This window comes from Neovison vison, chromosome 3 (assembly GCF_020171115.1).
Source record: "Neovison vison isolate M4711 chromosome 3, ASM_NN_V1, whole genome shotgun sequence".
Lineage (NCBI taxonomy): Eukaryota > Metazoa > Chordata > Mammalia > Carnivora > Mustelidae > Neogale > Neogale vison.
In genome coordinates this window covers 38,627,470-38,641,687 of record NC_058093.1, presented here as the reverse complement: position 1 = coordinate 38,641,687, position 14,218 = coordinate 38,627,470, and the positions used below count along the sequence as shown (strand labels likewise).

The 14,218-nt window shown below is 41.5% G+C and overlaps 1 protein-coding gene across 2 annotated transcripts in view; it reads left to right on the top strand.

Moving 5' to 3' along the window:
- SLC16A14 (solute carrier family 16 member 14) overlaps window positions 1–13,950 on the top strand; it is a 30,040-nt gene extending 16,090 nt beyond the window's left edge. For both annotated transcript variants that reach the window (XM_044241798.1, XM_044241797.1), the window contains 2 exons: window positions 3,598–4,566; window positions 11,459–13,950. In XM_044241798.1, the coding sequence (XP_044097733.1) occupies window positions 3,598–4,566; window positions 11,459–11,610 (1,121 nt within the window). In that variant the 3' untranslated portion in view covers window positions 11,611–13,950. The remainder of the gene's footprint in view (window positions 1–3,597; window positions 4,567–11,458) is intronic.
- Window positions 13,951–14,218: the final 268 nt, after the last annotated feature.

Sequence of the window (14,218 nt, the reverse complement as noted above, 5' to 3'; positions counted from 1 at the left end):
GGAAGGCAGATGCTTAACCGACCGAGCCACCTAGGTGTCCCATTTTATTGTTTCCATATTCATTCACTTATATATTTAACAAATATTTCTGGACCCAAGAACGTAGGAGAAAAATCAGAGGGCTGGTGAAAGGAAAGTGTGTCTTTAGACAGTCTCTTGCTTCCCACTTTTTATACACGAAAAACCCAAAGAAATTCTCGGAAAATAAACGTATCCACCTCCCACACAAACATATATCTAACTATATGTAACTGGAAAATCCAGCTAAATCAGTTAGCTTATACAGACAAAATCCTGGGCTGTCATTAGGGAGGCATGTGGAAACTGATTGGCAATCTAGCCCCTATTTAACAGAAAAGAAAGATGGGAAGGTCTTAAAAAAAGCAAGTGCTTAAGAGATATATTTCACTGTATAATTTGCATTTGGGAAAAAAAAACTTTATTCATATCCTTCTTCCTTCCAAAAAGCATTTGAGACAGTTTTGTTTTTATGTCTCTCTCTCTCTCTCTCTCTCTCTCTCTCTCTCTTTAACACCTAGACAATTAAAACTATGTAGGAGTATCCTTCTATTAAGCAGGAAAAGAATGTCTGTTTGAGCAAACTTAGTTAGCCAAGGAAGTCTGGACTGAATTTCTTCAGCCTTAGCAGAGCTCCATTTTCTTAACCCTGTCTTCTGAAGACATATTTTCTCCCATCCACACTGACCCAAGATCACAGGATTTTTTTTTTTTCTCTCTCTCCATCTGGACCTCTTTCCTCCTCTTGACTGGGAGGGCTATGGTGAAGAATTGTTCTAGCACCCTGCTCAGGGCTAGACATTAATGGGGCCTTGACTGACCACTTGGCTAAAACCCATATTCCCAAGGCCTGTCCTTTAAGCTCACGGAATAATTGTGCCCATAACAGACAGCAAAACCACATGAGGAAGGGGATTCTGTCAAGGGCATGAATAGTGTAATAGGGAAATAGATACTTATAACATGGGGCATGGATTTCTTTTTTCCTCACACAGGGAAGCATCCATTATTCACACTAAGTTAGAATGAGTGCTGCTTTTAGGCTTGGGTACCTCAGTTCTCTTTCTATTAATCTTTTTATTCTGCTGTTGTTTAGAAATCCATAACCACATTAAATTTAGGATGTTGGTCATTGTCAGTAACAAAGCAAGATTTTTAAAAATTAAACTTATCTTGTGCTCTCAGCAAAATCCAGATGACAAATTTCACAGACAAATGACCCAGTTTTGTCAACAAATTTCAAGAAAAAAGAGAGTTAAATTTCAAGAAAAAAAAAATTTAAAGAGGATTAAGATTCAATAGGGGCAACTGGGTGGGCCTTATTTGGATCATGATTAAAGAGACGGATTTTTTAAGAATACAGTCATTTATGAGACAATTCGAAATGTGAACACCTTCTAGATATTTCATGATATCAAGGAATTGTTCATTTTATCAGTTAAGATATAATAATTATGCGGGCACCTGCATAACCCACCTCAGTGGGTTAATCCTCTGCCTTTGGCTCAGGTCATGATCTCAGAGTCCTGGGATCAAGTCCCACATCAGGCTCTCTGCTCGGCAGGGAGCCTGCTTCCTCCTCTCTCTCTGCCTACTTGTGATCTCTGTCTGTCAAATAAATAAATAAAATCTTTTAAAAAAAATATAATGATTATGCTGGTTAAAGAATTCTTCTATTAGAGATTTATACTAAAATATTTGCACTTAAAATGATGTACATGAGATTTGCTTTACAATTGGAGGAAAGAGTACATCTGTGGGCGATTAAATACTTTTCTCTGCCTCTTTAGATATTAGGAAATGAGAAATTCTGTTTTTTTGTGGACATAAACATCATAAAATTAATCCAGAGTTCAGTTCAAAATTACCGATAGCTGTTTTCTTCATGCTTATTTCTCCCATAATGCAAGTAATTATTATTACCCTCACTGAGGCTTGCAAAGGGGCTTGGGTACCTGACCCCACCTCTACTGGAAATCACTTAGAAGCTTAATTGTTCTCAAAACAAGGGTATCCACCCTCACGACTGGTTGAAGATCATTGACTTCTGACAGTTGCTATAAATATCACTGCTTTCAAGTAAACAAAGGAGGCGGGTTGCTTCTGGAGGTTTATTTTAGAAATTCAGGTTGAAGCAAAATCCTTCTTCAAAATCCTATGGGCCAGGGGTGGGGGGAGGGCTATGAGCGGTTTAGCGGGGGAGGCAGTGAGCAGCGGAAAAGGAACAGGCTGGGCAGTGGGGTCTGAATTCCGCCCAGAATTCTCCAGTTTCTTGCAGCAGGGTCTTGGGAAAGTAACTTAACTCCTCATGAGGTTCAAAAGAAGGGCATAGGGATGCCTGGCTGGCTCAGTCTGAAAAGCATGCAACTCTTGATCTGTGGTTTGTGAGTTCAAGCCCCACGTTGGGTATAGAGATTACTTAAATAAATAAAACTTAAAAAAAAAAAAAAAAAAAAAGGTAGAACCACAGCTAACTTCCGGATTATTGTGAAAATCCAATTACATAAAGCCTATGAAGCAAGTAGCCCAATATTGGTCCTCAATTAATGGTAATGACTTTTATAATTGTATATACGATGGTTCTGGTCTATTTTTAAAATCAAGTATTTCTGAAACTATTCAATGATAATGAACTAAGGAGGCTTCGGTTCTGGGAAACAAGATTGGTCAAAGTCTCTTTTGTACTCTCATGCTGTCGTTCTGTTGTCAGGAAGTCTTAAGTATTAGAACCATATGGCCGTATGATCACTGAAGTGGGTCTCAGGGTTTACCTCTATCTGTACCTAGAAGTTGAGAATGCAACCCACAACCTCTTGGCCAGCATTTTATATTATTTTATTTCATTTCATTTTTAAAATAGGGTTTTTTTTAAGAGCAGTTTTAGGTTCACAGCAAAATTGAGCAAAAAGTACAGAGTTTAGTTATGTCCCCTGCCCCCAACGCCCACAGTCTCCCCCACCAGCCTTTTAATTTTGTCAACGGAAATTACAAACTGTTCCAATTTTCTAAGAAAGATACAAGTGAAAATCAGAGCTGCCACTTAGCATTAGGTGGTTCTGACATCCAGTCACTGTGTATATTTATAGGTACCTTACTTTTATTCTTCCTATTAATTTGTGAACAAATGAACCCATTCCTGAGGCTTCTGCAAATTGCCCGGAATTCCTCCTCTCCATCCGCTGGTACAAAAATACTTTCCTGGGCACTTAAGGCAATTAGTAGGGACAGCAGGGCCCCAACATCCGTTCATTCTTCCATTCATCTACCTTCTCATCCGTTCATTCATTCTGATATTCTGATGTGAGGGTGCTGGCTTATTTTATTATTGGAGGAGCCCATGCTGGAGGGAGATGATGGGCTGGAAGCTTCCGTGAATGACCCTAACTGTGCTTACCCACTGCTGCTTTTTTACCAACGTTATTTCTCTGTGTGATTAAAAAAAGAAGAAGAAGAAAGAAAGAAAGAAATAGCATAGGGATGAATATAATGAATGGCAGATGACCTCTACATGCTGCAAATGCCAGATATGGCCATTTAATGTTGTGCTGTTTGCTTTTTCTTCCCATCCAACCCGCGCAGGCTTTGGAAGCGGGATGGCCTACCTGCCGGCGGTGGTCATGGTGGGGAGGTACTTCCAGAAGAGACGCGCCCTCGCCCAGGGCCTCAGCACCACCGGGACAGGGTTCGGCACCTTCCTCATGACGGTTTTGCTCAAGTACCTGTGCGCGGAGTACGGATGGCGGAATGCCATGTTCATCCAAGGCGCCGTGTCCTTAAACTTGTGCGTCTGCGGGGCGCTCATGAGGCCCCTCTCTCCGGGGAAAGACCCGAACGACCCAGGAGGGAAAGATCCGCGGGTCGTGCTGGCTCACTCCCCTGGATCTAGGTCCAGTGGGCCGCTGGGCGGAGCGGGAGAGAGCGGACCCGGGAACGAGGAGACCGGCGGTGACGCCCCGGCCGGGGCGAGCCCGGAGAAGGCGGGGCACAGACAGACCACCTGCGCCTTCGGGGTTCTGAAGACGGCCAGCCGGCTGACCGTGAGAGTCCGGAAGGGCTTCCGGGACTGGTACTCCGGCTACTTCGGGGCGGCCTCGCTCTTTACCAATCGAATGTTCGTCGCCTTTATTTTCTGGGCTCTGTTTGCCTACAGCAGCTTCGTCATCCCTTTCATCCACCTCCCGGAAATCGTCAATTTGTATAATTTATCGGAGCAAAATGATGTTTTCCCTCTGACTTCAATTATAGCAATAGTGCATATCTTTGCCAAAGTGATCCTGGGTGTTGTGGCCGACTTACCTTGCATCAGTGTTTGGAATGTCTTCCTGATGGCCAACTTCACCCTTGTGCTCAGTATTTTTATTCTGCCCCTGATGCACACATACGCTGGCCTGGCGGTCATCTGCGCGCTGATAGGCTTTTCCAGCGGCTATTTCTCCCTCATGCCCGTAGTGACTGAAGACTTGGTGGGGATTGAGCACCTGGCGAATGCCTACGGCATCATCATCTGTGCCAATGGCATCTCCGCGCTGCTGGGACCACCTTTCGCAGGTAAACCACGCAAGGTTTTAAGAGCATAGAGTACACGTGGAGAGCGAGGCTGCCTTCTCATTCATATTTTGAAGTCCAAGATAAATAAGAAAGACGTTCCCGTTTGTGTATATGCTCTTTTTTGCTCCCATTCCAGTCCCCCAACTTCTCATTTGTAAATGTTAGCAAGGTAATGGTCATTCTTTCAAGCAGAATGTACAGGAACGTTTGGTCTCTATCTCCAAGGGAAGTTGGCCAGGCTGGTAAAGTGGGCAGTGGAATAGTGCAGAACCCCTGCCCCAGTCAGGAGGAGGCAGCTTCTACCCAACTCTAGCTGATTTCTGTCACCAAGAAACATGGAAAATTATTACCAAATCCTCTATTTGTTAGGCTCTCCCTCCCCCAAGAAAAACTAGGAACTCTGGGCTCTTTGGTGACCATTTCCAGATTTTTTAAATTTAATTTAATTTATTTTATTTTATTTTTAATTGAATGTAGTTGACATACATTACATTAGTTTCAGGTGTACAACATAGGGGTTCAACAATCATGTGCATAATGAATTGCTCACCGTGAGAATCGTGACAGTTTCAGATCTTTAAAACACTGTGTGTGGGTCCCACACAACACATCTATGAGCTGGATCTAGCCCCATAGGAGTTTCTTGCCTCTGCTATCAGCATTGCCACAAACTTAGCGGCTTAAAATAATACATATTTATAATCTTATAGTTCTAGGGGTTAGGAGGCTAAGTTAGATCACAATGGGTTAAAATCGAGGTGTCCACAGAACTGCGTTCTTTCTGAAGGGTCTATGAAGGATTTCTTTCCTTCTTTCTTTCTTTCTTTTTTGTTTTTTGTTTTTTTGTTTTGCCTTTTCAGCTCCTAGAGACTGCCTGCATCTGGGGTTCCTAGCCCCTTCCAGCCTCTTCTAAGCCAGTGATGCAGCAGTAGTCACAGACCTCTCTCTGATTTTGATTCTCTGCCTTCTTCTTTCATTGATAAAGAAGCCCGGGTTGCACTGGGTCTGCAGGACAACCGTGATCACCTCCATCACATCACATCTGCAGTCTCTTTTGCCACCTAACCTAACCTTCTCAGGTTTTGGGGATTAGGACATGAGCAGCTGGGGAGGGTTGAGGCATTCTGCCCACCAGAGACCCAGAGCCTGCCAGGTGACCACAGCCGGGACAAGCTTTCTCATAAGTGTTCACCCCACTGGCAGAAGGCTTGTTTAAACACCTTTATTTTGAAGTGCCCCGCAGAATTTGATGTTCAAGACATCATGGTTTTTTGTCTATATGGCTGACAACTTGACAGCTGGTTGACTAAAGGCTTAAGAACCAAGGTGCATTTTAGGAAATCCAGTGGCTGCCTATGGGGGCCCCTCCTGGGCTAAGTTGCTCCTGTTCTCTGCCTGTGCACAGAGACGCAGTCTCAGAATTTCTAGGTGAGAGTGAATAACTACAGCGGTGCAGCAAACTATATTGGCAGCTGTAAAGTCAGAACTTGTTCAGTAATTGTGTATAGAATTCTCTCTCAGGGATACATTTGGCTATAGGACAACACCCCACCAATGGTAGCTTAAACAGAGATTTAATTGTGTCACATAACCCGAGATCTATATTCAGAGATACTGGATGGTATTGGGACAGTGTCTCCAAGACCTTCCTGGCCTTTTCCTCATGCTAGTTGTCTCATGGCCACACAATGGCTGCTAAAGCTCCAGCCCCTACATCTTCATTTATACCAAAGAAGAAAATGGGAAGAAAGGCTCAGTTGCAGCCGACTTCCATTTTCATCTGACTGGCTAGAACTGCATCATACAGCTAGTACAAGCTTCAAGGGGAACTGTATTTAGCTTCCTCGCCTCTGTACTAAAGGGAGGAAAAGAGAAAAGAATGGAGATTGGGGGTTGGTCAGGCAACCAATGGTACCTTCCAGAGATGTTAAACTGAAATATCCATTAAGGGGATGCAGACATTACCAGTGGCTCATCTACTCTCTTCTTAAGCTATATTGTCTGTGGGAATAGAATCTGTCACTGATGGTTCTTTTCATGATCCAGGCGTACTTTCTGCTTCTAACGGTCCGTCTGGGGTTATTTTTACACTGATCTACCCGATTTCAATAGCAACATCACAACACAGCTGTGAGGTGCAGCTTAAGCAATTCAAGATCCGTGTTCATTAAAGTACCAAAGTTGGTCATCATGGCTTCCTTATCTCATTCCCATGTCACATCCTTCTCAATGAATAGCATTTCAGTGCACTTTTTTGGAGTGGAAAAGAAGGAAATTCGAATAAGAAGCGGGGGGGGGGCACCTGGGTGGCTCAGTGGGTTAAAGCCTCTGCCTTCAGCTCAGGTCATGATCCCAGGATCCTGGGATCGAGCCCCACATCGGGCTCTCTGCTCAGCAGGGAGCCTGCTTCCTCCTCTCTCTCTCTCTGCCTGCCTCTCTGCCTACTTGTGATCTCTCTCTGTCAAATAAATAAAATCTTAAAAAAAAAAAAAAAAGAAGAAGAAGAATAAGAAGCAGGGAGTTATCGCCAAACCCCCCATCATCAGGCAGGGGTACTGCCTGCTTAAGGTTCCTCCCTAGAAGTGGATCTGGAGCTGAATGTCATCCACCGTGGAGGGTAGAAACCATTGTATTAACGATGAGGAACTGTCTATGAATGGGTGTCAGAGGCTACCATGAGGAGTTGAAGATCAGTGTTGTGTTATGTGTCTTTAAGCCAGCAACCTCAGAGGACTCTCCTTTGTGTCTTTCTCCTCCTTGCACTGAAGTCATGAGCTGGAAGAATGCTCAAGAGCATCATTGCCTGACTGCGTTGCGTTTAATTCATTGACTTTCCAGACCAAGGAGCCAACATTGCCATGAGATCAGGCCCGGCCTTTTACGCCTTATAGTTCAGAAGTGACTTACACTATGAGTGACCAAATTACCACATTACATTCTTGCTAGAAATTCAAAATGGGCTAGGAATTATTACTTGCAGGGTTTGCTACAGGGGAAATTATTGTTCACATTACCTTTTTCTTTTCTAATGGGTTCAGAAATGAATGTGTTTTCCATTTTTCAAAGTGGCTTCTACTGGCATTAAGAAATCTGGCACCATTTACCAGCATGTTAGACAATCACAGAGTTCCATTTAAGTGAAGAATATACAATCAGATAGTGAAACAGACATTGCAGCTGTGTCATTTAGCAACATGAACTTCTTGATCTAATTCATTTATAATATTGTTTGGCATTCAGTTCCTCTCCTGTAAAGATGTAATAATAGTGCCTACTTTTCTAGATGTTTCCAGTGTAAAATATAGCAAAACGTGGCCACCGGATTTGACTAAAAATCTGCACATACCTCCTCTCTTTGCCTAAAATGTAACAGCCTAGCAACAATTTGCAGTGTTTTCCATCAAAGGCTAGGAAGACCTATTTAATAAATAAGAAAAACAGCCATCATTCCTCATTTGACAGACTCAAAGGAAAAGTAAATGCGATGTAATAGGGAACAAGATTTTTCTTGGAAGCTGTTGATTTGAATTGATGGTTGGATCGGGGTTGCCAAGGATGCCAGGCTCTGAACCGAGGAATCGAGATCAGATCTGTAGGGAGAAGTGGTGAAGGATGAATGAGGTGGGCAGCTTGTCAGAAATATCATTTCTCCGAAGACTTATATCCATGCGTGCTGAGGATCAAAGCACAGAGTGAAGTCCTGTCTCTCCTGACCCGCTTTGCCTCTGACCCAGGAATGGAATCAATTCAAACTGGCAGAAATGTTAAAATGGGCACCAAAGAAAAAGGGCAGGATCCAGAGTCTTTTAAAAATAAATCTGAGGGATGCCTGGGTGGCTCAGTGGGTTAAAGCCTCTACCTTCAGCTCAGGTCATGATCCCAGGGTCCTGGGATCGAGCCTACATCGGGCTCTCTGCTCAGTGAGGAGCCTGCTTCCCTTCCTCTCTCTCTGCCTGCTTCTCTGCCTACTTGTGATCTCTGTCTGTCAAATAAATAAATAAAATCTTTAAAAATAAAGAAAAAAATAAATAAATCTGAAAGGTAGACTAGAGAAACCTATGGGGTTAATTTAACATAAAATTTAGGATTATTCCCCACCCCCATCCTTTACTATGAAATTGTTTGGTCAAGTTGGGGGCATTTTTTGAAAAAAGGACACATGAGTTACTGAGACACCCTTTTTTTTTTTTTTAAAGATTTTATTTATTTATTTGACAGACAGATCACAAGTAGGCAGAGAGGCAGGCAGGAAGAGAGAGGAAGAAGCAGGCTCCCTGCTGAGCAGAGAGCCCGATGTGGGGCTCGATCCCAGAACCCTGGGATCATGACCTGAGCCGAAGGCAGGGGCTTTAACCTACTGAGCCACCCAGGCGCCCCTGAGACACCCTTTTTCAAACATTTATATGTTTAGAGGAAAGAACATATTTTAAAATATAGTGAACTCAGTTAACAACTGTAATAAAGTATAATATACTTAGGATGTTCTAAAGTCTGCAGAGACAAAAGGGGAGATGGAGCGGAGGGAGGGCATGCTAGGTTGTGCTAAGAGTGATGGAGTTTTTACATAAGGGGGAACTGTGTATGTACAGACAAGGAGCCAAGAGAAAATGTGTTTGAAACTCTAAAATCTTGTGACTTGTGCTCATGGTTAAGCTGGGGGCTTCAGGGGAAAGAGGTAAGGGCCACTTCACAGACCCCCAGAACCTATATTCAACCACTTCAAACAAAAAAAGTCAATAAACACTCTGAACTAAGTCCAAATTAATTTTCCAATCAGGTAAGACTTTGTCCTATTTCTGGGATCCGTGTTCAGCAGCATGGATAGTTCTGCTCATTCCAGCTGTCAGCGTTCGTGATTTATAGGATAGTTTATTCTGTCACTCGATCATAAGAAAAGCACAGATTCCGGGCACCTGGGTGGCTCAGCCGGTTAAGTGTCTGCCTCCGGCTCAGGTCATGATCCCAGGGTTCTGGGATCAAGCTAAGCAGGGAACCTGCTTCTCCCTCTCTCTCTGGTCCTCCACCCCCACTCCTGTGGTCTCTCCTCTTGCTCTGCTCTCTCTCTCAAATAAATAAAATCTTAAAAAAAAAAACAGTTTTAACTGTTGCAGTGACAAGATCGGCTTTCATAGGGGATGAGTGGAGTATGAGAACCTCGTTTGTATTTACTGATTGTTTTTAATGGTAGCTTCTAGATAATCCCACCCCACGCTCTGCTTGTAGACACAGACCTTGCTGCATTATCTGCCCATGGACCGGCTCATCCTGGTAATTCATAGCGGAGCGTGATGGTCACATGGTGCCTCTGACCCAAGCTAGGTGTGCTCCTGTTCAGATGTCAGTGTCACAGCGCCTTTCCCATTCAGTTCTGAAGCCAGGGTCTTTGCTTTTTGGATTAGATGGTTCATCTCCCTTGTTCTTCTTGCCTCAAATCAGAGATTGGGAAAAACTGATAGAGCCTTTTACTAAAGTTCCATCTCAGGAGTCCGGTGTTTTCTTCGTTTGTGTGTCTCAAACAACACACTCAGAAAAGTTGGTTAACTTTTAAAGGAGATCTGGAGTCTACAGATTTGAGTGGTTACAATATATAAATATTTCAGGCTGTCCAGTGTTTTTCTTTATGACTACTTTGACTCACCCCGGCGCATTAATTATGCACGAGACACAATAAAACAAAGATGACACACAATTGCCAGGAACTCAGACCAAAAAGCAGTGGCTTTCCTGTAGCGATTTGCTGCTAGGGGAAGGTTGGGTTGCATTTATGCGTTCGTTTGCCTGTTGGATATTTTTTAAAAGATGTTATTTGAAAAGTGGTCATGGCATGCAACTTTGGTCCTTAAATCCTTCCTATTTTCCTTGTATCTTTGCTAATGAATATACTTGTTGATATGAACAAAAGTGAATATTCAAAATTTACATTTTTACCGTAAATGAAATTCCTGTGCATAGCTTAATCCTCTCAGTTCACATGGTTTGGCTGCATGGGGACCCTGAACTGTGACTGATTCTTTGATTTAATCACTGAAACCTAATCACATTTCATAGTTTCTGAGGCTTTTCTTTCACATTTTAACATCTCTGAAATTGGAATGCATTTTACAAAGTCCCGGGAAAACATGGAGTCACATTTTCATTGACAAGGACATCTCTTTCTTATTGCTACAGAAGATAATGATGCATCATGCAATTCATGATAACTTGGAATCCATGAAATATAATCGTTTTTTCCAGAGTGCCTAATAAGATTATTATATGAAAGTTTTAGATTATAGTATTAAAACCTGATCATTCAGTCAGCACTGAAGGCTCTATCCTTGACAATGTAAAGTTCTTTGTATATAGAAATATTAAAGTTTCACAGCTGTAAATGTGAATTTTGTAAAACATGGAAAATTTTATTCTTTCTAGAACTAATGTTTACTCTCAATTATCCCACAGGGAATGTAAGTTCAAATGTCTTCTACTCAGCTTCTTTTAATATACCCTAGAAACTTCTTCAGATGAGTTTTGAAGGTTTGAGAAAAGATCTGTGGTTATATTTGTGAAAAAAGAAAATCATTAGGTTCCCTTTTCCCTGCTGGCTTTGTGCCGGCCTGAGAGACTCTGAAGTCTGCCAACCAGATCCTCCCAAGGGTCGGCCAGCTCCTGTTTCCCTGCCTTAAGCACTTTGTAAGGTACTCTAGCAACTTGGGAGAAAAATGCCTGCCATTCTCAGGCACTGCGAAACTCTGGCTTATGTAGACTGGGCTTAAAAAATGGCAAACTGATATATTTGGGGGATGACGTGACATAGAAATAAATTCCTATAGAAATATTTACAGTCGCAATAATTGTGTTCTTGACTCTTACCAACTAGGTTACACTGAATATATTCCTTTTTGTTTTGCAGGCTGGATCTATGACATCACAGAAAAATATGACTTTTCCTTCTATATTTGTGGCCTACTTTACATGGTAGGGATACTCTTTTTACTCGTTCAACCGTGTATTCAAATGATAGAACAATCCAGAAAAAAATACATGGATGGTGCACATGTGTAGCGTCATGTTCTGTTTCCTGTAAGATTTCTTTGGGGGACCCATGCCTACCTCACATGGTTGCTGTGAGGAGCCCATGACATCGTTGGGAAATGCCTGTCTGGTAGCCGGCACTGTCCTTTGTAAATGCCTTGGACTTCATTTGAAAGCAGCACTGCCTTTCCATTTGGGGAGAAACAATGTCGCAAGGGATGAAAGATGACATACATTTTAAAGATGACAATGTCCTTCAAGACGGCCTATTAAATAATTGGTAGAAAAGCCCTTACAAAATCTATTCTGTCTCGTCATCCAATGGGACTAAGGTTTTTAGAAACAGCTTCTGAAACAAAGACAAGGAATAAAGTCTTGTCAACTCATCTACTCTTTGTACAGTGAAAATAAATTCTCTAAATGCTTCTGGAAAGCTTACAGGTAAACGGGTTTCAAGCACAAGAATCTGATTGGCCTTCAGAACTCATTACAGGGAGCTGTTGATCTACTAGGGAAAAGCAAAGGCAGGCTCTAATTTCACAGGTGATACATTTAGTACAATGAAAGAAACATAGTTTATATTTTTTTGAAAGAATTCTGCAGCTAAGGAGTATAGTTTTTCAACCCTCCTCTAAGAAAAGCATCTGTCCGCAATTCTAGTTTAGTACTAATTAGTTATAAACTGAATCTTAATTCAAAACCTAGATAAATAATAATAATTTCCTTAGCAAAAGTCATATTTTTCACACAAACATTGAATCAAGGGCTAGGAGTCAAGCACTTTCATTTGTATCATTAACCTCTTCATTTATGAGCATAATCGGGGGTTATACAATTTTTTTCTGAGTTTCTCCTGCATAATAAAACAGAGACGAAACTGCTGGTTGTATATTGGCAGTTAAATCATCTTTGAAGTGTGTTACTGATCCAAAATGTGAGACTATCAAGTCGTGAGGGTCGGAAATGGAATGCCCTTGGTCTAGACCTCTGTGCATCTAACATTGGAGTAGGTGGTAACTGACAGCACTTCTCCAGGGCCTCTTGTCCTATAGACCATACGTTTGCCTGAGCTCGACACGGTTTTGAAAATTGGTCTCTTGACTCATTTCATACACAACATAACTGTAATCTGTGACATCAGATGATGTTCTTCCTTTATCTGAGATCTCTATTTTTCTAAGCCAAACTGCAGAATGTTCTTCCCCAGAATCATTTGGAAATTTCTGGCTGCCTTACTTGTTTACGCACATTTTAGAACTATTTCAATTTCTACTCACAATTTGCGCATCACATACACACAGATCCTTTCATATCATTGCCAACATCTTGGGTCAAATTTATCTAAAGTGAGCACAGACCATTCTCAATTATCCTTGGTAATTAGAGACAAGAATAGTCCTAACAATTGGAATCACAGAGTGTTACCCCAAGCTTTGTTTTAGCCAGCAGTTTCAGACTTAACCTCCACTGAATGCTTTAGAGCTGTTGACAAGGAATTACAGGGACAAGCTTCCTTTTTCTTCCATCTCCATTATTTCCTGCTCTTATGTCTAGTGGGAAGGGTTTCTATAATCAAAGGGACCACCAAAATCCCAATAATAATAAAAGGCAGCTAATGGAAAGGAGAAACAAAAGCATGATTAGTGTACACACTCAATATTACCTCTAATAACTCGAGAACCGCCTGTAAATTGTTATAGGTAATAAATTGCATGTCATCCTCTGTTTGGTTCAACACAATGATCTATTTGTTATCATCACAGCTTTGGCTGCTGTTTAAGAATCCAGCTGTCTATTTTGATAAAGGTACTCTTAAATCCTGCGACAATGCTGTCTCTCTATATATATTTACTGTAAACTCAGATAATGAGATCGAGAAAACACGTGTGTTTTAAAACTGACTACATGACTTCCATGACTTTCATTTTCAGACAACACCAAATGAAGTATTTTCAATGGTGCTCTAGTCAATGCATTCTGATGTTCACGCTGCCGGCTGTGCATCTTAAACAGGAATTTTTTTTTCTAGTTCCCTGGCTTTCGTTATACCGAAGTGAGATCTGCAATTTATACAGGTGTTCGTTGACTCTGCATTGATGGAATAGTGATTTCTACCGAATCAGAAGTTCCTATTTTACAAAAACAGTAAAACCTGCTTGCAGTATTCATGTTGACAACAGAATAAAAGAGAATGCTCTGAGGAATTACAACAAATATATGCATACTTCCTGTTTAAACTATGTTATTCTTTACAGTTCTTTGACGATATTATTTAGAGTTAATTGTATATTTATCCCGTGTGCTTTATCATGTTCCCCTCGCGTATCTAAGTCATTTTTATTTACATATGATGAAATAAATTTTGTCCTCTTTAAAGATGGTCAGTGTGTTTTTGTGTAAATCTCTATTTTCTTGGCTTTAAGTGGGGAAAGTCCTAAGACATAACTGATGTTTATCTGTGTGGTTCTTTCTGCTGGAACAGTTTTTCTCTAAATGTGGTCATAGAACCACCTGGAGAGGATCCCATAGCGTGGTCGTTAGAAGTGCTAAGTGCAGCAATTAAATTTGAAATGTACACACCTTTTAATCCAGCAATTGCATTTCTAAAATTTTTCCCTACATATGAACAAATGAACAA